The sequence below is a fragment of the Ammodytes marinus genome (genome assembly GCF_949987685.1).
Source record: "Ammodytes marinus genome assembly, chromosome: 3".
Taxonomy (NCBI): Eukaryota; Metazoa; Chordata; class Actinopteri; order Uranoscopiformes; family Ammodytidae; genus Ammodytes; species Ammodytes marinus.
Genome location: NC_137232.1, coordinates 4,012,384 through 4,039,200, shown reverse-complemented (window position 1 = coordinate 4,039,200; position 26,817 = coordinate 4,012,384). Strand labels below are relative to the sequence as shown.

The window sequence follows — 26,817 nt, the reverse complement described above, 5'->3', positions numbered from 1 at the left end:
GGTTCTTAAGTTAAGTTACTTTTTTAGTCAATGGTTACATTGAAATGTCTTTCCGCATATCCCCTCTCAACTTACCACACTTCGGAGGGAGTCATAGCGTAGGGTCAGCTGTAGTACAGTGCCGCTACAGCAGTTTTGGGGTTAAGTGCCTTGCTCAAGGACACAATGGTAGAGATGGTGGGGCACCGTAGACGTAATACCAGCCACTACTAGTTTTACAACTAACACCCTCCTGTCCGGTGCCGGGGATTGAACCAGTGACATCATGGTTAGTGGTCAGCCACCTTTCCTCTAACCCATCCTACCACCCAGCTAAACATACTTGAGTGTAAGCGTTTATTTTTCAGAACAGCAGTTAGGTCTCAGTAAAGGTAGTTCATTGGGCCAGCATTAAACTGTGCTCTGCTCTACAGAACACCTCCCCATAGTCCCCCAATACTGATATACTGACATTACAAGTCCCAATCAAATTGCTTCACATCCATCAATTTTACAGTGACTTATTCATGTGCTAATTCATGTAAAGGTGGAACTGGGACCTTTGACTATCTCCAGTATCTTGTATTCCACTCCCAATGGTAATATAAAGCTCTGGAAAAAAAATTGAGAGACCACTTTAAATGTTCAGTGTCTCTTGTTTTACTCTTTAGAGGCATTTGTTTGATTAAAATGAACATTTTGATTTTATAATATAAACTACTGACAACATTTCTACCAAATTCACAATAAACCTATTGTTATTTAGAGCATTTTCAATAAGTAATGTAGAGATAACGATTTAAGAATCAAAGTCATGTCAATGCATTTAAAGAAATAAGACAAACACCCTGGAATAGTTTGATTTAAAATGCAGTAGGAGTAGAGCATCAGCCAAATGTCTTGTAACAGTGTTTCTACCACGTGGAGCCCACTGAGTCACTTGTATCTTTCTTTCTGAAACAAAGGGTTGGCCCTAACATCCCTTGTCATCTAACCATGGTCTTCTTGTCATTCAATGGACATGCTGCCACTCATGTCACAGCTGTCTCTTTTTACACAGCTCAACAATTATCCAATAATATTCAGTATTTTCATCGTCTGTGATCAAACCAACTTCTGTGTACACATCTTGCACCCTTGCGCACCACATTCATTTACTGTGGCATCTCCTTTTCCCAACTTAGCTTGTTATTACCTCCACCCTCAGAAAGAAAAGAACAGTAGATGCTTTGTGAGTGTGAACGGGCTACCTTGTGTGTGTGTGTGTGTGTGTGTGTGCGCGTGCGCGCATGTGTGTGCGCATGTGTGTGTGCATGTGTCTCTACACTACAGTTACTCCTGCAGTGGTGTGTGTGTGTGTGTGTGTGTGTGTGTGTGTGTGTGTGTGTGTGTGTGTGTGTGTGTGTGTGTGTGTGTGTGTGTGTGTGTGTGTGTGTGTGTGTGTGTGTGTGTGTGTGTGTGTGTGTGTGTGTGTGTGTGTGTGTGTGTGTGTGTGTGTGTGTGTGCAGTTAATAAAGGAGCTGCTGAGAGATGGCTCTCACCCAATGACCTCCAAGCCCTCAAGAATCCTTTACTTACCTAGACTTATGACTAAACTCGAGCAGCTCCATCTTGGAGGGAACGGAATGATGTCTCGCTGACAAAGACAGACAAGAAACAATTGTCTCTAGACCCTCTATAACTACTCCCACCTCTCACCTCAGCAAAACATAACCCACTCCAGTACAGCTAAGGGCACAACAAACTTAGCTTAAAAGTATCTAGACAAACTAAACATCTGTGTTCAGCTATATATAAAGAGCTTAATATAATGTGAACAAACTATTCATGGTGATGTTATTCTACAGTTCACTCAACCTGGTCAGCTTTTCTTCCTTAGAAATTCATTGATAGAGAGTGTGTGCTCAAAAGGAAAGTTCGGGGACAAACAACACAGCATACCTGTCAATTATACTATGACGTAATGCAGTTCCGGTCAGTGAGTCAGATAGTCGAGAACTGCTTAATTTATGCAGGGTCAACTAAAAACAACAATCAATACACCCCCATTTGGATCTTGAGAAAGACATCATTCGTAAATTAGATCATATCAACGAAAATATTGTTTGTGCACACACTACAACACAGGAGAAATTAGTAAAGTAGAGCGAAACATTGGAGGCACAGCTTTACTGTTGACTCAAACCAACATACATTTCAAACCCACTCTGATTGGTGAAATCTTCATGATACCAATCTTTGTAATAATCAGTAAGGGAACATATGTGTTTACAACCAAATTATGTAATTGAATACTGCTTTAGTACACTTTAAGAAAACAGTAATAACTATTACCACTACAGAAAATTGAAGATGAACATTTAATATCCTGAAGTTCACATTTTTAGACACTAGCCACTGCCTTTCTGCACAACAGTTTGGGCCAACATATAGCACATTCACCACACAAGGTCCAGGCATATACTAGGTTTCAACCTAGTCTTTAACAGCCAAGCTATAGTTTCTACCGACATGCACCCTCAACATAGGACAATGCAGTACACGTGGCAAGACAGTTTCAGTGTAATAATAATAATGGATTGGATTTATATAGCGCTTTATATCTCTGTGACTCAAAGCGCTTTACAGGATTCAAGGTTCCATTCATTCACACACAGTCATACCTATGGTAGTAAACTACAATAGTAGCCACAGTTGCCCTGGGGCAGACTGACGGAAGCGTGGCTGCCATTCAGCGCCTACGGCCCCTCCGACCACCACCTCAAACATACAGCAATCATACACATTCACACAAGATAAGGTGGGTGGAGTGTCTTGCCCAGGGACACAACAACCATGACACAGGTGGCCGGGCGGGGATCGAACCGCCAACCCTTGAATCGTTGGCCAACCCGATTAACCACCTGAGCCACAGTCGCCCCAAAGTGTATACTACTCCTAAACGCTGAGTCTGCAGTCCGTCAGAATCCCTAGTGACCATGTCCACTTCAAAAACTACAAACACACTTTTAATCTTTCTGACTCATTTACTGCAAGCCAAATCTAAGGGGTCTAATACATGTTTAAATAACCACTGAAAACAGCACCAGAAGCGAAGCCCAAAAAAACAACAGTTTTCCCCCCTTTCTCATTGCAGTTAGGGCATTCAATGAGATTAGCATGATTCTTCCCCCAAGCAGAGAAACTCCTCTCTATCACTGTTGTGATTAATTAATAAATAGCATTATTATTTCATTTTCCCCCCAAAGGGACATTGCAGTTTTGCAGTAATAATAATTCACATCCTTGAAAAAAAAAAACACACATAGCTTACAAAACCACACTTAATGGAAGTAAGAAAATGATAGCAATACGACAACAGTAAATAACAAATGAAACTAGTACATACATAAAAAAAAAGTATGCAAAATAGAGACGCGTGACAAGATACACGCATTGCAAGGTCTCTTTTCATCCTTTCATCATTGTTTATTGTATTCATTTTCCTTGCTGAGTGGCCTGCTGTAGACCGTCCCATAATTAGAGGCCCACTTGATTTGATAAGAGCCCCAAATCCTGAGTGACGGGTTCATTGGTCTGGCTCTAAATGAACTCTTTTTTCCAGGGAGCTATGGGGTGGAAGTGGCTTTTTACTCAACTACCGTTCTGGCCATTTACTGACGCTCCCTTTTTCACAGTGGTCAAGCCCCAACATGGCAGAAGAGAAGAAAGATAGACTTAGCAGGAAACAATGATATGACTCAAAAGGAAAGGTCTGGAAAAGCCCATATGTGTTTGGCTGGGAAGAGTTATGTAAGAAAACCCCAGTGGCTTGTGTGTGTTGGACGCTCTACAGAGGGCGGACTCGGTGGCAGGCCAGTGCCTCGGTGTGGCGGGCTGGCGCTCTGTGGTGCCTTTTCGGTGGATCTGTGGATCTATTCCTAGTGGTGTAATTAGAGGGACTCAGATGAAGTGCAGTGGCTAAGGCGCTCTCTTTAACAGCTGCGATGTGTGTGTGCTTGTTTTCTTTCACGTCTCGTCCTCTTCACTTGTCCTTAACGATCCTTGACTTGATTGTTAGCTACGATTGCCAAGGTCAAAATACACATGTTTTGATGGCAGAGATAATGCCCAATGGCTCGTGCGTTACTTTTTTTGACGTTGTCTGGCACTAGATGGAGTGATTGATCCAGCGACTGTGCATGTCACCACCACCCCTCTGCTCTTTTATTCTCTGAAACCTCTTTTCTCCAGTCCTACTCAGTTTGATAAGGGTCAAATGCTTTATGGCAGTGGCGGAAGAACTGTTCACCAGTATTATCACCAGCATGTAACCATATATATATATATATATATATATATACACACACAGTACAGTCAATTATTCATATTACATATATATATATATATATATATATATATATATATATATGCCCGGCCAATGAAAGGCGTCACCTGGATTTTACTAAGCAATGAGTTGAGAGCCCTCCATCGGTCAAAAACTGCAGTGATTAAGTTTTTTAACCCTAACTGATGCAATGAATCGCTTCTTATTTTCTTAAACAACCATGTCAGAAGACATAGGGGAGAACAGGGTAATCTGAGCCACTTTTTACATTTGCTCCCCTCCAAGCGAGCTAAAATGATTTATCACTCAAAGTTACACATTTCCCATTAATTCAGGATGTTTCCTAGAAATTGGCATTAGCAGAATTTTTTCAGACAAAGGGCAGTGAAAATATGATTGTTTTAAAAAAAAGTTGTCATGTGGCTCACTTTACCCCAGCTGTGGGGTAAACTGAGACAGACCAGAAAAAATCAAGGGGTAAAGTGAACCAGCTGGGGGTAAACTTATCCACTTACTTTTTCCACTCTGAAACTACCATAACAACACATATTGTAACAGTTAGAATCCTGAAAGCTAGCCACACATTCCAGAACTAATGTCGGACTAGTAAAATAATGATGGGGTTTGGTCAATTAAGCAAAGCAAATTTTCTAAACACTTGAAAGTAACTCTGAACAAAATCAAATACAACATATTATAATTCAAAAGGTTTTAATAAGATTCAAATGAAAGATAGAACCAGTTAGATTAGAACACAGTCTGGTGGTCAGAACACAGGACCCTTAGAGCCAGCTTTTGTCTGGGGGTCAACGCATAGGAAAATCAGAACCAGCGAGAACAGCCTGGGACTCAGAACACAGGAGAAGACCCAACTGGATTATAACATCAGCCTGTCATACTCTACAACTAGGCATACTCTACATTCCAGCCCTGAAGGTTACAGGGAAAGATGAGAAGGTGCTCTTTCCGTGTGGTTGCCCCAGGTCGTCTTCCTGGTGTATTTCCTTGGCATGATGGCTTTTCTACAATGTGTATGCCATTAAAATAAAACATATGTTATGTAATATTACATTAAAATATGTTAAAGACTAAACTTAACTTGTGCCTCATGGTGGGGGAAAGCAGCATTTGGCTCACTTTCCCCCACCACCACAATTTGAGAAAAAACTACCTCTCTTTTCAGGCTAATCTTCAGTTTTCAGCATCACATGGTTTCATATGTTGGTAGTTCATCAACACATATGATATAAGTTTTTCTACATTTATACATTTGCTTTGGCACAACAGTTGATTAAGTTGACAGCAAGAAAATTTACTTTCACATGCAAAATACCTATTTTGGTGAAAAAACATGCTTACCACAGCACCATGAGGTCCTCTCTTTCAGGGCCATGGGGAAATGAGAGGGGCTTGAAAACATATATCTCACATGACCAAAAATGTTTTCCGTTGCCTAGATACAGGGGTTGCTCACATTACCCGATGCCTCAGATTCCCCCGTTCTCCCCTATATAAGACATATCAGAGGGTTGACATTATTGACCTGCATAAAACAAAGAAAACTACTCAGGAGAAGATGAAACTACTAAAATCATGTTAAGAACTGTCCAAAGCATTATTAAAACCTGGATATAGTAGTGAACCGTCATCTTTGAGGAAGAAATGTGGTCGGAAAAAAATCTTTAATGATCATGATGGACGATCACCTAAAACATTTTGTGAAATCAAAATGTGAAATATCGAGGGGGCACCCTTAGCTCAGTGGGTAGGGCGTCCCCCCCATGGGCCTTGGCCAGCAGCGGACCCGGGTTCGATTCCAGCCCGCGGTCGTTCTCTGCATGTCACTCCCCTCTCTGCCCCATTTCAACTCTGTCTCTACACTATCAATAAAGCATAAAAAAATGCCGAAAAAATATCTTAAAAAAAATAATAAAAAATTAAAATATCGACAGTAAAACTCCCGGCTATGTTTAATAGTGAAAGTAAGAGCTTTTCCACATGCACAATGCGAAGAGAACATAAGGGATATGGACTATGCAGATGTGTTGCCTTAAGAAAACCACTTATCAGTGGGGCTTATCAATAAATGCTTTAATTTGGTAGGGAATATATATATAGATTGGACTGTGGAACAATGGAAAAAGGTTGTGTGGTCTGATGAGACCAGATTGACCCTGTTCCAGAGTGATAGGTGCAGAGAAAAATGCAGCCGGGGGTGTTTCTGAGACATTAATCGAGGCAAAAAAATCATGCTGCCTCTTTTGCATGTATTACGTTTCATTTCTTAATGTTTTAAATGTTAAAGTGGACAAAGTGTGATTATAACTTTACTAAACTACTACTAAATTGTCATATTATCCGTCATATACATTGGGTCTGGTGGCCTTCAATAGATTGTTGTGACGTGTTGAAAGTATTTTGAGGTCCAACCTCTTAATATTGCTTCTGTGACTTTTTCAGGTGAATGAGGTGTTTATTCAATTATGGACAGGTGTGTACATTGACGGTTCCTTACAGCTTCTCTTAAACATTTTGCGTGGATGTTTCTACACTATATGTTTTTCAGTCTCATAAAACACAGCAGGCCACCCAAAAATTGGGGACTTCATTTTTCAAGAAGAAGCCATCTACAATGTTCTGAATTTGGAAGTTTTGGATATCAAAGCCAGGAGTAAAATTGGCAGATGAATCAAGAACTGAATTTCCCTTCCACACGGAACTGTCCCATAAAGCATATCCCTTGCTTTAGTACCAGGCCCGTCGTAATGAATAGCCTGGTCCGTGGAAGCCTGACCATTGAGGCAGCTGTGTCCCGTGAAGGCAGCCCTCCATGGTGTAATAACTCTGTCTCTCCATCTTACTGATGTGTGAAAGAAACCAGGCCGTCACCGAAAAAAAAAACCCTGGACCCACACGCACATGTTGAACACGAGGGGGAATTCCCACACGCAAGCAGCTTGACTTGCCCACACGTTTTATAGCTACACATTTAGCATGGATTGAGTTGTGTCTTCACACTTAGATAGTAATTAGCACTCACTGCCAGCTCCCTAATTTACAACAGCTTACACCGCAGTGCTCAGTAGTATGCCTGGGGATCAGATGGTTTAGGGTAAGGACTACTCTACTTTTATTTCATTATTATAATGTTGCAGAATGTTTTTGTAACAGTGATTATTTTATCTTTTTTTGTGTGTGGCAGTCTTTTGAAATATTTTTTTCCAAGCTAGGAAATGTACTTCAGCTATGTTTGCAATGTCAATGTAGAAGTTGTCAGTATTCAGCACTCTCCAAAAAAAATGCGCAGGATGCACATGCCTCCTTGTCCGTAGGTGTGGACATCCATTCAATCAGACAGAAAACACACACATTCCCATGAAACAGACACATTTTAAAGAGACATACATACATACTGGCTATTGAAAGCATATGACCTCACACTGTTAAGACAAGGCTTCAGGGGAAACAAGTACAACATTAAAATAACAATAATAATAATATATTTCATTTGAAAGTGGTCAGAGCTGAGGAAAGTAAAAGGGTTGGCCAATGACCATGACTCAGGCTCTTTGGAAAGCTTGGATGAGAAATGCAGCCCCCCCACCCCATTCCCGACACTTCCCAACTACCCAGACACCTCAGCAGTGTGGAGTCATTCACAACCCACACAGTGCGGTAACACACAGGTCATTTGTAGCTTCTTTACGGTATGTGTGTAGGTGGGTGGCTTTTGGAGGGGAAGAGTTAAGTTGCTTAGTTTCTTGTTTTTCCCATGAATTGAGCACTGTTTGTTCATACTGGCAGCCATGGAAAGGGAATAGAGAGATGTGCAAACCCAGTCTAAACATCTTGAATAATATTTTCATCAAATTTTCAAGGCCATTTTAGCTTCTTCTTCTTCTTTTAACCACAATTGGTTTAGCAACATCAGATGATGCACACTGTCCCACAAATCAGTTGATGTCACACCTTGAAAGTACTCTTTACAGGAAAATAACATTTGAAGGTCAAGAAGATCCCCAACTAGAAATAATTTCACGCCATCCATGTGTTCAGTCATCTCGGCCAGACAAGAACTCTAGTGCTCACACTTTAACGGACAACAATGCAGAATGCCTGACATACGTAATTGGCATCGAGGACCTTCTGATATAAATACATGGGATGCCATCATGGAACATGGAATACAGTTTTTCATAAATCCAATTATCCCCTTGGTATTGGTATCATGAAGTTGCACAATATATTTAATTTTTCAAACAGCCCAATATCTTGTGTGCAAAGTCAACTTTTTGGTCTGAGGACGGTGTTGGAGTAAATCTTGAAATGTTCTCAATGAAATGGGTTCATCATCTAGGGAACATACAGTATATATATTTCATGACACTCCCCCCATTTGATTTAGACATTGTCTATGTAACAGTGGAATGCATGGCCTTATGAATTAGAACAAAGACATTGGGATTTGAGACAATTATCAGCCTACGCACAAAATATGTAATGGCAATCTGCAATTTCTTGTTGAGATATGTTGTTATGGATGTGCTAAAACCCTAAGCTCCCACAGCTATAAATACAAATGTATAAAAATCGGCATGTTTCATTTCTATGCACATTCATGGCTGGCATGATGGGTAGATCCTAAAGCTACTCAATGTAGCTGCTTTACTGCTTTGACAAATAGCAAAACTATATTGTCTGCCTATGTTGTAATCGAGAGATCTTGATTATAGATGCCAGAAATGTAAGACAGTGTGCAAAAAACTTTTATAATCAAATGAACCCACTCATGCAGCCTTGAAAGGAATAGATGGCCACCCTTATATTTCATATGTTTTCACACAATCAGCTCCATTCTGTTTTTCTTCTTCTTTTAAGTCAATGAACAATCGGTGCACTGCAAAATCTTCCCCTTTTGTCAGCGGCTGTGAATCTTTTAAAGGGTTTTCATTCGTTAACAGAAGTGAACAGAACTCTTGAGAAGTTTTAAAAGAGACCGTGTAAATGCAAGGAGCTTACCTTCTCCAGCCTCAGTGTCTGCCTGTTAGCTCAGAAAAGGGGATTAGGTTGCTGATCACAGTCCCACATTCTTTATGAAGAGATTGTGGACGGGAGCAATTTGTCCTGGGGCTTTTAAAACACGACATCAAGAAGATGCCTGGTGTTAAAGTTCTCTCTAAGCTCCTGTGAGAAACGCTTTGTCCCATGGTTGGAAAACCACAAAATGAAAACAAAGGAAAACGTATTAGGGAATTTGGATTTGTGGTAGTAGATTGGGAACCGTGGGCTTTGGCAGAGGAACTCTTGTAGGTTAGGAAAGAATGGGGGGCTTCCTTAAAGTGTTCACCTCGAGCATGGAGCCTTGTTTATCCTGTGTTGGACCCCATTGGACGCCGGACTTCTGGCATATGACGGAATAAAAAAACTTCCCTGTCCTCTTTGAAACAATTCCAGCAGGAAGTGTGCAAATATGGAAATGCTCCATTAAAAACAGACTTTAAGTAGTGTGTTTTCCACTTAAGGTGATGAAAGAACAAGCCTGGAGCTCTTGCTTTGGAGAACAGTCACGCTTTGTGAACTTGACCGCTACGGTGCCTGCCCCCTGTGTGTCGGCACCACTTTAAAGCCGGGGCCGAGTATTGGCCCTGTTAAAAGGGCCGGCTCGTTCCAGCACAGTAATATCAAACTAATGGCAGCTTCCCCCAGCTAGGTTAGCCCACACAAACACACCTTTTTTCATATCTATTAATATCTTAAGTGCTCACAGGTGGTCTTGTATGTGAAGCGCGTAGAATAACACAACCCTTGGTTTCACCCGACTGTACGTCAAATGAACCGTAAGCACCTTTCCCCCTTTGTTCCTGTTGTTTTCTCTGTGTTTCTTTGCAACCTTCACCCTTCCTCCACCCCCCCCCCCCCCATTCCTTGCTGTCCCCTTTCCCTTCCTGTGGATGAGGTTTAGAGATTTTAGAAAATGTTAGATACATCTACAACAAACCCCAAAAGACGACCATATGCCTTATTTGGGGCGTTTTTTGCCAATATTCAATAATGTTACCTTTTGACTATTTTCATACCCAAACAATCCTAGCTTTTTTACAAACACATTGGTATGCATATATATATATGTCAGTAGAAAAGTAACAAGACATTAAGAAGATGCTTTGGATGAGGCAATTAAGCCACATTGATACAGGTACATAGTGTAATGACCATAGACCACGGCCAAGTGTGTTTCCCATTTGTTAAGAGGCCGGCTCAGTCTTTCCCAAAATGGTATTTTAACCAAATAACCAAAAAAGTGGATAGTCCTGGTAATTCAAAACTTGAGTCTGAGGTCAGGAAATGGTGGTAAAAAAAATGGAATGTTATCTAGCAGGGTGAAGGTAAAATAACAATAACCAAAATAAAAGACAAAGCCCAGACATCCACATATAAACAAAGATAGTAGTGCAGAGGTAAGATAGTTAATGGGGAGGAAAAGCCAGGGTGTACAGATGGGTTTTGAGCCTTGATTTAAAGGCAGAAATGGAGGGGGAATCACATATGCCAGGTGGCAGTTGGTTCTACAAGGGCAGAGCAGCTAGTGCAAAGTACATTTCTGAGAGTTGTGCCATTGGCATGGCTGTATACTCTGGTCACCAAAAGAAAGTGATTGTCTACAACAGTCTACAACACCACTGATGAGAGTTCAGATGGCCAGAAAGATGATGATGGTGACTTTGTCATTGTGAGCTTTGCAGGTAAAACCATTAGATCTGCTAGGCCTTGTTTAAAAAAAATTGTCCTTCAATCTTTGTAAAATATTTACTTTAAATAAACCTTAAATAAGTGATTGTCGAATAGATTTGTCTTGCATTACAGTTTATGAGATATATATCAATGGCACAATTTACCCCATGGTATTCTCTCCAACGGCACAATTTACACCACACCGTTGTGCCACAAGAGATTTTTTTTTACGAAAGCTATATTTCTTCAACAGTGTATTCCAGATCCAAAGTTTTTATTGCCATGGATGCACAACACCCTGAAATATATGTACAAATGTGAGTTGGAGACTTTACTGTCAAGGCCTCACTTTAAAGTCACTTTGAGTAAAAAGTGGCACATCTCACCCCACTCTCCCCTATATAATCTCACGCCCATTACGGTTGTAATTTAATGAACAGTTTCTATTCCATTCTGGCTGGGACGGGCCTGATGCACTCAGAACTTGTTTTCTTGCTGTGGGTTGTCTGAAGACAATCACGTCCCGATCTGCAATTGGCTGCTGCTTCGGCGCTGTCACTGCTCATTTGCATAAAGTTTGGCTCTGATAGACGCCTGTGGCCGCTCAGCTCGCTGCCATCATGCAGCTCCTTGCAGCTGAGGCGCCAGACAACCCTTCTTCACGAGCGTACATTGAAAATGAATGACTTGCCGGCTGCCATTGACACTCATGAAGCGTTTGGTGTGAGCCCACAGTCCAACGTTAGAAACCAAGGACATAATAACACATGCACACTAAACTCAAATTAAAATCTTGCCTAAAAATAAAAAACAGTCCCTGTTGACAATTTCTAAAACAAATATGTAATTAGTTAGACTGCAGCGTCTCTGTTATATTAGAAGTGGTGGACTTTGGCTTGTTAGCATGGGACTAACCCTAATGGCTACCCTGCTGCCCAGTGGAAATAAATCTGCTGGTGTATTAGTGTGGTGCTGTGGTGGTGAGAGGATTAGTAGGGATGCTCTCCTCCCTCCTTCAATTAGCACTGAAGCCAGTAGCCACATTTGCACTGGTTAAGAGAGAGAACACATACCTATTCATCTATTACTTTTATAATAGAACCATCAAAATATTTAAGAGTTTGAAGGCCAAACTCTTAGCATTCCATCAAGGAAAGTCTAAAAGATGAATTGACTGGATGCAGCAGGTTACTCTCAACATGTATGTGTTTTAAGATAACACTAGAGGTAGATGGATTGGTGGGTAGTAGAGGGTCAATGTGGATGGAGATGAAAGGTGGGAGAAATGTATGATCCTGGATGGTTCGTATAGGTGGTCAAAGTACACATGGCAACATTAACAATTTGGTTAGCTGTAATACATAATGCAGATACATCTGTACTGTATATGTCCAGCACATGTGTAAGTACATACAGACACATGAGTCCTGTCTTTTTCCCTGAAGAAAAGTCCTTGTCTCATGAGAGATACCCTTTCATTTCCATTTGCTCTGAAGTGTATGCACCCTGGTAACAGTAAAGCTATCCGAGTCCCCAAAGTACTCCATCTTGTAAGCCTAATGCCTTCCAAATGCACTCGTATCCCAAGATAGTTGAGGTTACTAAAGAATTGTGTGGAAACATGTTGCCTTAAACCGTATCAGTTTTTACACAAAGTGAAACTAAACAAGTTTAGTTGTTTTAACAAACATAGAACATTAATTGGATGGGTCGACAAATGACAGGGTATACTAGTACGCTTTACTAAACATAATTAGTTCACATAAATGATCTTTTATGTTGTCTTAATTATATAACATTATTATTTTTAGTTAAATTTACATGAACATATAACAAAAAAAACAATAAAACGTTAGTTAAAGCACCTTAAAATGATTTGTTAATAGTTATTTTTTATTGCATTATGAATGTTCCAATATATTGTATTGTATATTGTATTCACAGAACATTACAAAAACATTTTTTCATTTGAACGAGACCTTTAAGTGTTCTAGACTAGTCAACAGAAACGCTTATTATATTAATTAGCTTAGCTGAAATACAGGTAATCAAAGGGAAATGTTAGCCTGCCTGCACCGATACTACATCTCTAAACACTTCTGTGTGCTTGTTAATTCAACACGTCATGTTGACCTCCTCTATTTTTTGCACTTAATCTAATTTTAGAATCTACTGCCTATGACAGCTCTTTGTTCCGACACAGCTATGAAGTTGGTTTTAAGTTGGAGACAACGTCATTTAAATATCCAACTTCAAACTAACTTGACCACAGTCGACAGTCGGCAGAGGCAGGCTAACATTTCCCTTTTGATTATTACCATGGTTATAATTTGACATTGTTCCCAATTTTCAAAGCTTTTGTCTAGTGTTGTTGATTAAAAAGTGGACTAGTTTTGTTGTGGCCTTTTGGTGTTGCCAAGTAGGGAAATCACCGCCTTCTTTGTTGCTCTCTCCATTTTGTTCTTTGCTTTGCTCTCTCCCACTTCCTCGTCCCATCTGCTATTCTGAAGAATAAAGCTAGCACAAGCTTTACTTTTTAAACTAGTAATGGGATTGAGCAGATGTTTTGTGTTTGGATGGTCAGTGATGGGACAGCAACGCCTGAAACAAAACAAAAAGTATTTTTTTTTGGGGAAAAGAAAGCAAAATCTGATATTTATGGAAATGATTATATCACTCCCCTCATGTCCCATACGGACACGTGTCTTGCACACATGGCAAATTAGAGGTCATCCCTTCAGTTTAGCGCACGTCTCGGTGTGTGTGCCAGCGACTTTGGTACTAAAACATCGTAAATAACACTGTAACCTCTGGGACGAGGTGTTATAAATAGGATGTGTCAAACCCTGCTCCGGCCAGCCTCTGGTTTCCCCGAAACCATCTCTTTTCACCCGCCGAGCGGCTGGGCTCCTTTTTAATTTGGCCTTCCCGCGGGCTAACCCACTGACGCCTCACGGCGAGGGCCTCTGTATTTCAACACGGCCACAAAACCCCCAATCCTCGGGCACTCACGTCCAGCCTTCACTGGGCCCAGACTCTACCATCAGCAGAAGAGAAACACAGCCACGGCCAAGTCTCATCTGTCAGGAACCCAGGGGCCAGACGCTCCAGCCACTGGGTGGGAGGGGCCCGGCCAACACACAGAGAGAGAGAGAGAGAGTGGAGGAAGAAAGGAAGGAAGAAAGAGAGAAAGAAAGAGAGTGGAGTGTTGAGGAGAGAGGGTTCGAGAGCGAGAGGAAGCTCCCAGATAAACAGACCGCAGCGCCTCAACTCCTAATCACCCTGCGCTTCCGTTTCCAGACTCTATAATTAGAAGGGCCCCGTCCCTTTTTTCTCTCTATTCCCAGTTGACGCAAATGCTTCTTGTGGCTTGGCACCTCGTTTGGGGCGTGGGTTTTTCAAGAGTTTACAGGCCCTGGGCCTTAGCTCTCTGGCGTTCTGGTCGCTCTGATACAGCATGCATAGCTAACCACTGTCTTAATGCACACTTCACTATGGCTTCTCTTCTTTCCTCCCTTTCTCCATCTCTGATAATCTGCATGACCCCAATCGTTCATACCACTCTGTACCTCCCTTATTCCACATCTTCATCACCTTTAAATATAGCTCTTATTGGGTCATACACACGAAACCTTTCAAATGTGAATGGATGAGAATAACTTTGTAGCACACTTGGGCTTTTTTTCTTTCCAGAGAGAGGGAGTGTTTTCCATCTCCCTGGCACGTGTTGGTGCTGAATCCTTTTAATCTCGTGCCATTCCAGCCTCCTCTTTTCACATTTGACATGCCACCCAATAAAGCTCGGCCACTAATTAAAACCTACTGCAGCCTCCACATAAAATATTCCATGGGGAGAAAAACCTCAAAGGAAAAATCGCTAATTACTTTAATATCATTTATGTCTGGGAGTCGTCAAAAGACAGAGGTTTGGACATGTTTTTTTTTTTGTTTTTTTTTCAAATCTTTCAAACCCGTTTTTCCAAAATTTTGAGTTACTGCCCAAACTATGGGGTTGTTTGTAACTTCTCAAAAGGCTTCTGGGGATGGGGTTTTTGGGTCGCGCTTGAAAAGCAGAGCGGCGTTTTTTCCCTAACCGAGCCAGTTTAGATCTGGGTTTGTTCTGGTGTGGTTTGTTCAGCATGTTGTTTATGGTGAGGGCCTATACTTTCTGCCGTTTGACAAGCTTCAAATAAAACGGGACCAAATGAATGGGCCTGTCAGTAGGGGGTTACACTTGTGCTTGAGCTGCGGTAAAGTGTTTTGGTGTATCTCACAAACACACACACACACACACACACACCCACACACACACACCCGTGACCATACACAGATGTATGAGTACATAGGTTTCTCTCTTTTACGGACACTCATCATCTTGCCTTGTCCTTGAGGAAGCACACACGACTCGAGCCCTGCTTTTAACCAAACTGAGCCATCATGAGAGGGGAAGGCTACATTTTATGACAAGGACAAACGATAGCTGGCCTTGTTTTAATGGGCTGGTTTGTTTGTTTTAAAGGGACAGTTATTCTGTCATGCTGTCTAGTAAGTGTCTAAGCGTTGCCTGGCTTTGTGTGACTCCCTGGAGTGAACTATTGGTTTAAGGATTTTGGTCAGTCTGACTTTGTATCAAATTACCAGTCTACCAGTGACACTGGGTAAAACACACTGGCGCATTTTATTTTTGGTCAACTGAGAGCCTTTTTATATCTCTAAACTTTAAGTAATATAAAAGGAATGAAATCATTTCTACTCAAAAGATACACATTTTGGAATGACACGTGAGGTAATCATCAGTTTCAGTTTTGTACAAAACGTGTGAGCCTTCATTGAGCCACTTATCAAGTGATTTTATTTGACCACATCCCACTCGATAGGTCAGGGTAATGAAAGTCTAGGCAAGGAAGCTGGCATATGAAGGCCATATACTGTACATGGTGTCTGAAGTAAGATCTAAAACTGCCTTTATACATGTTATATCCTTAGTTACTGGCTTGATGTTGCACACACAAATGTATAAAATAAAATGTCTAAAATAGGGAACTACTATGCAGATAAGGAATTAAAGGAAAACTGTTACTGCAAACAAATCTGTAGTAAACATGACGGCGTTGAGCACTATTCACAAATGATAATTGAAGCATACAGTATAGAATCATGTCATCGGTCAAGCAAACAATACAATTTTGTAGAAGCTAAACCTACACATTAAATAATAATTTCACAGCACAATGAAACAGAGACCAAAAATGGACAACATTATGTTTGTGTGTTGAAGCCAGCTGTGTCAGCCATTCCTAATGCTGGCGTCTGTACATGTGTTTTTGCTGTAGGAATGCTGCTGGTAACTGCAGACACTCTGGGGCATGATTTTCACGTCTTCCAGATCCTCACCCACCCCTGGGCGTCTGCACAGAGCGCTGTTCATCACCTCTATACCCTGCACCGCGGGGAAACTGAGGCCAAGGTATGACACACAGTCATGCACACTCACACACACACTCATGCACACTCACACAGACACACTCACACAGACAGACAGACAGACACACAAAGACACATGCACACACACAAGCACGCACGCACACACACACACGCACACACACATACGCGCACACACACGCACACAGACGCAGAGAGACACACTACAATGATGGTGTTGAAGTAGCATCTAAAATGTACTCATCATTTACAACAGACAGTTTTTGTAGAATTGTTTGTAACTTTGACCTTTTATTTTCACTTCCAAATAAGTTGTCGGACCAGTTGCTGCATCTGCATTTTTTTAAAAATCTTATCATAATAGAACTTACGAAAACAAGATCCAGGCTGTAAAAAACCCGAAATATTCTGTTAAAAGCCTGTTCAACTAAACATATATAAACTATCGCTAATGCTGGTTCCTCTCAACTTAAAACAAAAGCATTTGTACAAGAGATAATGAAAGAGTTATTACACAAAGCTTTAAAATCCAACAGAAAATAAAGATAGCACTGGATACAAACAAAGAGTAGCACATTGACGACAATGTGTTTTTATATAGCAAATACCAATTTATAGAAGTGCCAACAGGTAGCAGGTGTGTTAGCTTACGACAGAACTTGAGTTTATTTTAACACTGTCACTGTTCCAGAGAACATTAGCAACGGGACAGCATGGAGCAGCAGACAAATGGCTTGGATTGAGATCAAACCTAAACATTTCTAGTCTAGTTCTGGTTTATTTACTGTCTCTCTTCCTCTCGCCCACAAACACACACACACACACACCACGGCTAGATGTTTTCCTGAGCCCTCATTGAATCAGTTATGTAGAAGTTTATCCCCAATGGGTGCTATTTTCTATCAGTATTAGAAGATCCAAAGATCCTTTTTTCTTGTCAACTGAGCAATTGCCTCGCTCCTCTTCTGCCTTTTTTCAACCACACACACATTTAAAACAGATTTGTTTGCGGGAGAAAAATCTGCCATGACGAGATCAGAAAAAAAAAATCAAACATTCTACCACATCATCACAAAAAAAAGGACAACTCATTACATGTTCCAATCTACTTCATCTTGCCCCCCTCCATTCTACGCGGTCTTGCAAGTCTAATAAAATAAAAAGCGTGTCTTTTACCATGGCTCTTCTCAGCTACCACTTTGTTTCCTGTCCCTTAAATGATTGTAACTTTTAAGGAAAACTTATCTGGAAAATTGCTGTTTATTTAATGAAACACATCATAAAAGGCTACTAGTTTCAGTTGTATTGGTCGTATGCTGGTTAACACATTCCTCCTGAAAATCACAGTATAAGCATAGTGTAAAGTACTCAGCGGAGGGAACACCATCAGATGAAGAAGTGGCATTCTTTGGTTCCACCATTATTGTTGTAGATTAAAGATCTCCTATTATACTACTTTTCTGGTCTTAATTTCTCATTAATGACTTCTATAGAGCAACCTGACACGAATCACAGCACAAAAAACCATGTAGATTTTCTACAGAGAGCTACAATGCCTGAACAAATCACGTGGGGTACCAGAGGAACACTAGAGTATTTACTGGAAGAGGACAGACCTGCCTGTAATTATCTAAAGGTCATCTACTGTATAATGCAAAATGCACTGTTTCATGTTTTTTCAACATTAATATGGGTGACCAGAGAATCTTAAATCATGATAAACTACAAGCCTCTCTCTTTCTAAACACCTTTCTGAAAAAAATAACTGTCAGATTTCTATCCCCTTATGATGTCACAACACCCTCATTACCAAATGAATTTAGCACTACCTTCATCTGTGATAAGCCACACCCCCAGATCCCCCTGAATCTAAATGGCAGTCAGATTCAAACCGTCACATGGATTCAGGGCCAATCAGAGCAGACTGGGATTTTTTGGAAGGCGGGGCCTAAAGAGACAGTCTCGAAAACTGTCAGTTTCAGACAGAAGCTGTAAAGAGGAGATTTAGCAATGGCACCGTGAGAAATATAAAGGTTTTGGACACTACACCATGAAAACCCAAATAACAATTTTGAACCTAAAACATAACGTGTTACCTTTTAACCTTAAAACATGCCCTTGCTCCAATATGGAAAGCAAAGCATGGACATTTGGTTGAAAAAAATTATTTGATTGAAGATCATACTATGGTTGACAAAATAACAAGAACACCTTACAGTGTAAATCAATCAATAAACCAGTTTTGAAGTTGATCCAATTTCTACTTTGTGAATGTAAGTTATCTTACATAAAGGAAGAGTTCACTTTGAATAAAACTCAACACCATTAAAATTAGAACCCTCACATAGTGACTTAACCTTAATGTTTAAAAATGATATAAAACAAATCTACCACTGTAGACAATGTGTGCTATCTCTTGGCTTGCTCAATGGTAGCTGTCAAATTCGCTTAATACAGTATAGTTGCCGCCAAAGATACACAATACATCTACATTTTATTAGGGGATCTATTTAGAGTAGCAAGGAATGGACATTACTTTGATTGTAGAAATGATAGATTCAAAACGGGAATAGTTAATGTATAAGTAATCACCTTTCAAGTTAAGGTTTTCCGTGCTTCTTTTGAACTTCCCTGTGTGTGCTCAGCCGTGACACGCAGAGATTTACCAGTGCAAGTTAGAAGTGCTTACTCAATGAAAAAAAAAAAACTACTTCAGGCCTTGTTAGGTTCAGGATTATTGACTGGGAAAACACACACCCACACACCCACACACACACACACACATATATTCTCACAGCCTGCCTATAGTTAATGTATGACCAAACGGCAGGTCCGCTGACCGCCTGCACACTCAGCCTGCTTTGATCCAACCCGTTGTAAACACTGAAAGTCGGCCTCAGCCTAGTGCTTGGGCCAGGGGTTATCACCACACACTCTGTAAAACACACACACACACACACACACACACACACACACACCCTTACACATACACAGAGACACACGCACACACAGCATAGAGTGATAAAGTCTTCAGTTAGGTGGGTGGAGAGACGCCTTATCTGTCTCCACAGCCAAACTTGCGGCTGGCAGTCAGTGACCCGAGGCCAGGTAAACAGACCTGCAGCTGATAACGGCTGTGAGGGCCTGATGGAGGAGCAGACTGTAGAATAGAGCAACGCCCAGGGGCAAACTGGAGAGGGAGCTAGTCATTGAGGTTACATGGATGGCAATCCATTGCTGCTTTCATGCACTTATGTAACGTGGCTACTATTTACTATTACTATACACTGTGTGCAAAATGTGTAGGCAAGTTGTATTTTTGAGGATTAAATTTAATATTGAACAACTGCAGTGCTCTCGGTAAATCCAAAATGTTAAAGAACCTAAACCTGAATGTTTACGAAAGTAAAAGTGAGGTTTTGTCTTTCTTACGAGAATATATATATGTTTTGCTATTATTAGGCAACTATTAGTGTGCAGAATTATTCTGCAACTAAATAAAAAAAACGAAAATGTTCCCATCTCACTTGTTTATTTTCATCTGTTAAAGTGAGAATAATAAAACAACTCAAAAAAAATCAGTGACCAATATAGCCACCCTTCTTTTCAATAAGTCACAAGCCTTCCATTCATGGAGTCTGTCAGTTTCTTGATCTGTTGACGATCAACTTTTTGTGCAGCAGCAACCACAGCCTCCCAGACACTGTTCCGAGAGGTGTACTGATTTCCTTCACTGTAAATATCCCGTTTAAGCAGAGCCCACAGGTTCTCAATAGGGTTTAAGTCAGGTGAGGAAGGGGTTCATGTCATTATTGTTTCATCATTAAGGCCTTTACTGGCTAGCCATGCAATTGAGCAATTCGATGCATGTGATGGAGCATTGTCCTGCATAAAAATCATGGTATTCCTGAAATATGCAGACTTTTTCCTGTACCACTGCTTGAAGAAAGTATCTTCTAGAAACTGGCAGTAGGTTTGGGAGTTGATTTTGAGGCCATCTTCAACCCGAAAAGGTCCAACTAGCTCATCTTTAAAGATACTAATAGTTGCCTTTAGACAACCAAAATGTTATGTCCACACAGGTGGACGCGGGGTCCTAGGAGGTTGTGGATTGTCACATCACATCTTCTTTGTATTTCCTTTCTAATGAATAAACTCTCTGTCACATTGTCCTCATTCCTTCAAAGTTCCTCTCAGGTGGACAGAGCTGCCTTATCTCTCTAACAGTTCTTCAGGTTAAAAAAAAGAAAGAATCTGAAGCATTAAACATGTGTGCTTGGCATCTTCGTGACAAGGACGTCGCCAAGTCCTCCAGCCTCTCTGGAATGTTCTACCTCCACACTGGCACATTCATGTGACCCAACAAAAACAGTTAACATTCCACTTTTTTTTTTGAAGATAACATTGGACTAACTGTTTGATATATGCACGGTTGTCACACTATGCCTAGTACAATCACAGCAAGCCTTCAGGTAATCCCCCTGCCTGATAGAAATGGCTTTGACAGTAAAGTCCAGGCAGGCACCCATTTACAGTTGGAGCTATGACAGGTCTATTATGAGCAATTACAACACACACACACACACACACACACACACACACACACACACACACACACAAAGTAGGCCTTTCTCATCTGCACAGTCATCCTTAATCAGCCCTCAGTCAGAGGTCAGACCTCCTCTTTCACTCATCCTTGTGAAGTGAAGGTAACTGTCTGGTATGCGGAGGATGCCCCATTAACTGTCATTGCTGGGGACAATTACCTAGTCCGACCTGGCAAAAGATTAGAGGGGCCTGCAGGTACACAGCTATCTCTGTGATTGGCTAACTGGCTGGCTGGCTCAAGAGTGAGACATTCCTCCTCTTAACTTTCTCCTGGCCTTTTCAATCATTCTTTCCAGTCCCCTAGCACTTTCTCCAGGGTCTATATTTAATAGTGTGCTGAAACAGCAGCCATCATTGGACATACTATCACCTCATCAGTCCATGGACACTCCTCTGTCCTTTTTAATGTTCTCTCTCTCTCTCTCTCTCTCTCTCTGCTCTGCCTGTGTTGTCTCTTGCATCTGTCTGGTTTCCTGCATGTCTTACATGCTCAGAGAGATCCTATCTTCTCAAGTGTCTGCTCCCTGAGAGGCAGACACTATTTGAGGTGGACGTCTAACAAAGGATGCCATCCACTCTTTTGTTTTTCTCTTAGTCATTGGAGCTCATATCACACTGGCACCTTTGCCAAAAGCTCTGGTCTACTACCAAGTACCTCAGACTCATTCGCATTTTTTGGGGCCGGTGCCGATTATAGACGGACAAAAAATCTGATTATCGATTAATTGGACGATTTAAATTTAAAAATGTTCCCCAAAAATATATATGGAAAAAAAATATTTTGCTGTTCATTCAGGCTACCTCCAGGGCAGTAATGCATTTCACTGAACATGATTGCTAGATGAAAACATTTAAATTAAAATGTATTATCTCATAAACGCTAAATGTTCATGGATGAACTGATTCCATTTAGGAGGTCAAAGGTCAAGGTCACCGTGACCTCATTCCTCATGAACGCAATATCTCAAGAAAGCTTGAGTTTTTTTCGTCAAATCTGGCACATTGGCCCTCATTTATCAATTTTGCGTGGAAACTAGTGCAGATTCTGGCGCAAATACCTCCCTACGCCAGGTGTCGCGTGGGATTTATCAAACAGTCGTATCATTATTGATAAATGCGGCGGATGAAAACTAGCGTATCACGCCCCTATATTTTATCAGTTTAGAGGCCTCGCCCAGAGGTTTTACGACATGGATATGCGCAATACGGCACTTCCCTGAAGTAGAAATTGACAGAATAACAGCGAAAGTAGAAAAAAAAAGAGTTTCATTTCGGAGCATTAGCCTACAAGCAGCATCAAAGAACGACAGAAGGCAGCAGTTAGGAAGGAAATAACTGCTGCGGTCAACAGCGTTGGTGTTGACTCAAAATCGCCACTAAAAAAAGCGTATTGCTGTTCTGAAATGCAACCAACTGGGGGTGCGGGGCTGCGGGCATAATAGAAGTGGTGGAGGAGAAAAAGACGCACCAACTGTCCGATAATGGTCCCCATAAAATAAATACACGTCTGCAGAGATTTGAATGATTAGAATGTATTGGCCCTTTTAGATAGCACTATTCAAAAGGGTTTTAAAAACTAAAAATAAGACATTTAGCGTTTTACTGTATGACAGCATGCGCTTGGCACGAGTGGTCAGCCTGGCCGTCAGCTGCACAAGCCGACCCGGCAACGATCAGCTGTGAGAGCGCCCACCGTCCTGCTCCACCAGCAGATAGGAACAACGTGCCGGTTAACGGTGGAAATAAATCGCTCGCTTTAGCATTAATGACACATTAAAAGAGGAACTAACATCTACAAAGTGCGTCAAATAAATAAAATGTTAAGCTGAATGTTGTGCCGTGTATTTTTTTGTATCATAAAGAGCAGTGTATGTCTACTACACATTTAATACTTAGGCTAACATTTTGAATGAATGCAGCCCCCGTGCCTCAGTGTCCCCCCAGCTGCTCCAAGACGGAGACAACTGCCCTTACGCAGTCCCATGTAGCCCTCCTAAGTGGCCGGTGTGCGCACTATTGAATCAGCTCTCCTACTCAGTTGCACACCATAAGCTGCTAATTTTTAAGTGATTAATATCTTTATTTCGGTCTTATTTGCACTGCATTTGTATTATCTTCTAATATTTGTCCAACAAAGTCATCGGCTACCCGGCACAGCCTGCACTGCGAGTCCAAGCTGTTTTCAAATTTGCGTACACGAGCTGAGAGCTGGCGTGGGATTTGAGCGTACCCTACGCTCACGTCCATATTGATAAATGCCGAGATTTGCGTGGAAATGTACGTACACCCATTTTTCTGGTCTACGCAAGATTGATAAATGAGGGCCAGTGTCACTTTGATTAGATGCCTACTTGTTCACCACTCTATACTGACCACAGCAACAACAAAAACATTCCTTTGAAAATGGCTCTCAGCCTCCTACGACTTGGTAGGATTGAAGTGTTAATCTAAAAGCATGTAATCATGTCAATAACAATGCTTTTGGACAACACCTCTTCAGAGTAGGTGGTTCCCTAAGCTCAAATCCTACATCCTAAGTACTATTTCAGCTCTTTGTACGTTCGGGACCAGATTTACTAAGTAAGAAAAAAAATGTCTCAACACAAAAGTGTGCTGCCGTTTTTCTTATTGAATTTGCAGCCGCAGTCTGTGTGTAATCAGCACCTGATTCGCTAAGACAGCGTCTCATTATGCTGTCAGCCTCTGGACTGAGCCTGGGCCTGAAACTCTAGCAATGGTTCTCTGAGTGAATTAGCAGCTCCTCCAGTTTACAGGAGGAGAGGTGGAGATGGAGATTGAAGTTAATTCAGCTGTCCACTAAAATACATGCAGCCAGTGTTGTTCAAATGCAGCTAAATGCACCCTGTACATGTCTTATCAAAAAGACACAGTGGCAGTGATACATGTGGAATTGAACTTCAAGTAAAAATTCATGTATTGTTTGCTGTTATGAAATGTAAACCGTATATTCCATTAATTCATAATAATATAAAAAAATATATACTGTATTTAATCTATTTAAATAAAATAAAGTATGTTTAGATAACTGACTGAGTGCAGTTCATTGTAATGTCTTTAAAATAGGTACAGGCAGACACTTTTAGGGGTGCACAAGAGTAGACTTTATACATTTTAATGAATACATACAAACTCAGTGGCACATGTAGAATATTTAATTATTTACAATTTCCCTTTCTCCTGTTTTGTCCTGCTCAGGCCACTCACTGTCACCGACACATATTCACACCTCTCCAAAACCACAGCTGGCGCAGCGTGGAGGCCTTCATTCATTATTTAAATCTTCTGACACGACATAGAGATTTAACTCTGACCCTCGGTGATTGTCTGACAGTGGTGAACTATTCACAGTTTATGTACATCAAGATCAGTGGAACATATCCCAGCCCCTCGCTTTATTATTTTTTGTCTCTAGGATTAAGGACAGTTTAAAGGTCACCTTTTATGCAAAATGCACTTTTTCATTAATATGGGTCCCTGGTGTGTCTAAAGACTCCCAAAGTATGAGAACATTCAACTTTTCCTCTTTTTCCCCACCTCCATCCTTATGAAAACCTGTGTTCCAAAAGCCCAGTCATATTTCTCTCCCCTTATGATGTCATAAGAGGAGAAGCCACACCCCTCTTTACCAACATAACTTAACTCTATCTCCATCTACTGCCAACTGGCAGTAAGATACAAACCGGCAGATATATTCAGGGCCAATCAGAGCAGACTGGGCCTTTTTTGAAGGCGTGGCCTAAAGAGACACACTCTAAAACATATCATTTCAGACAGAGGTTAAAAAGAGGAGATTCAGTAATAGCAGTTTGAAAAATATATTTTTTTCTAAATTGGGCACCACACCATTAAAACAGTTTCCAGTAGAAACCCAAATTACAATGTTGAACCTGAAATGACCATAATAGGTGACCTTTAAGATTTTATTCCAATGAATCTATTAGGACATTGCCCATCAGTTAGGTTTTTTTAAGTTCTAAAATACATTTTACATCATAGATCAATAGAAAATGATCAGCTTAGTTTTTATACACTTCTAAAATGTTGTCATGAAAGGCTGTTGTTTGTTTGAGCATAGTGAATGGAAACATAGTAAATCTTTTCACTTGTCCCTGTCTCCAGGTCCAGGACATGTGTTTCAGCCAGGACAGTCGATGGGTGGCCGTCAGCACCCTGCGGGGCACCACCCATGTTTTCCCCGTCAACCCCTACGGCGGAGCACCCTGCGCCCGCACGCACATGTCCCCGCGCGTGGTCAACCGGATGTCTCGCTTCCAGAAGAGCGCAGGCCTGGAGGAGATGGAGCAGGACCTGACCCGGGCGGCCGCGTTAGGAGGAGGCATAGGAGGCATGGGAGGAGGAGGCTGTATCCTGGGGGCAGGAGGAGGGGGCATCGGGGGCCGCTGTAGCCCCATACCAGGCCTGTCCAGCAGCCCCTCTGGCTCTCCACTACACGGTGAGGAGCAGGGAGGGTAGGGTAGGGGGCTCCATAAGGCTGTCTGGAGATGTATTTAGCCTGCCCTGTGTGTTCAATCAGCACGCTGGAGTTTACCCTTTTATTTATTTTGTCCACACGTTTTGAAGGGGCATATTATAAACCCCTTGAAGAGTAGTTATTTCCTATTATTTACATTCCATATACTTAATTGAATTAATTGTGCTTTTAATACATTTTATATAGCATTTCACTAGTCAGATACAATATGTAGTGCTTTTTGTAGGCTGCTGGCATTTGATATTACTGGCTATCAACCATATGGGTTTAATGAAATATTCTTTATTATATTGTTTTGCTGAAAAAAAAATATATCAGTATCATAAAACAAATTGTTTAGTTTAGTTAACTTTCTGTCAATCGACTGACCAATCAATGGACCAATCATTTCAGTACTCATTTTTAGAATGCACTTATAGTTGGAAGAAAAAAAAGTTTCCCTTTTGAATGAACCAAATCCCCGACCTAATAAGTTATTGCTATCATGAATGTGTTGTGGCTAATAAGTTTAAATTGTATTACATTTTTGAAAATTGCTTCGTACTAGTGTTTGCTGCAGTTCAGTCCAATTCTCGTTGTTTGTGTGTGTGTGTGTCTGTGTGTGTGTGCGTGCGTGTGTGTGTTTCCAGTGAGCAGTAATCTCAGTAGCTCTTTTTCCAGGGACTCTGATTTGTCTGCACAACCTTGTCTCACTTGTTTGTCAAACAGCGGTGCGGGGCTGCTCACACCGCCGCTGTGTCCCTAGCTGACATGGACACACACTAGTAAACACACAGCGTGTCAGTAGCACTGCTTGACCCCCGAGGTGTCACTCAGTGTAAAATATCACAGTTTGTCATTCGTCAGCAGGGCTTTCCAGGAATCTCCCTAAGCTTTAATGGGTGCACTGCAGCCAGGGCCAGGCCAGGAACTTGATAAGCACTTCAGAGAACCAAACCACTGGGAATCAAACTCAGTGGGTAATTGGATATCTTACGGTAGAATGTAATTCATAACCATTTCAGCTTACTGGAGTGGGATCTTTAACTCTCCAAAATACTTTGAACAATTCAGGATGAAATATACATTATAAGGTGAGACACTGCAGGCAGTTTGCCTCCATAACATGTATTACTACTGTAAATCAAAGGTGTTTATATACGTACAGTACAGGCCAAAAGTTTGGACACGCTCAATGCGTTTCCTTTATTTTTATGACTAGTTACAATGTAGATTC

General features: G+C 41.2%; 1 protein-coding gene across 2 annotated transcripts in view; it reads left to right on the top strand.

Annotated features, from left to right (window-relative positions):
• bcas3 (BCAS3 microtubule associated cell migration factor) overlaps window positions 1-26,817 on the top strand; it is a 382,954-nt gene that overhangs the window by 59,318 nt on the left and 296,819 nt on the right. For both annotated transcript variants that reach the window (XR_013845568.1, XM_080053534.1), the window contains exons 14-15: window positions 16,372-16,505; window positions 25,229-25,562. Coding sequence is in view for 1 of the 2 variants with exons in the window: in XM_080053534.1 (XP_079909660.1) it covers window positions 16,372-16,505; window positions 25,229-25,562 (468 nt within the window). In the remaining variant the exon portion in view is untranslated. The remainder of the gene's footprint in view (window positions 1-16,371; window positions 16,506-25,228; window positions 25,563-26,817) is intronic.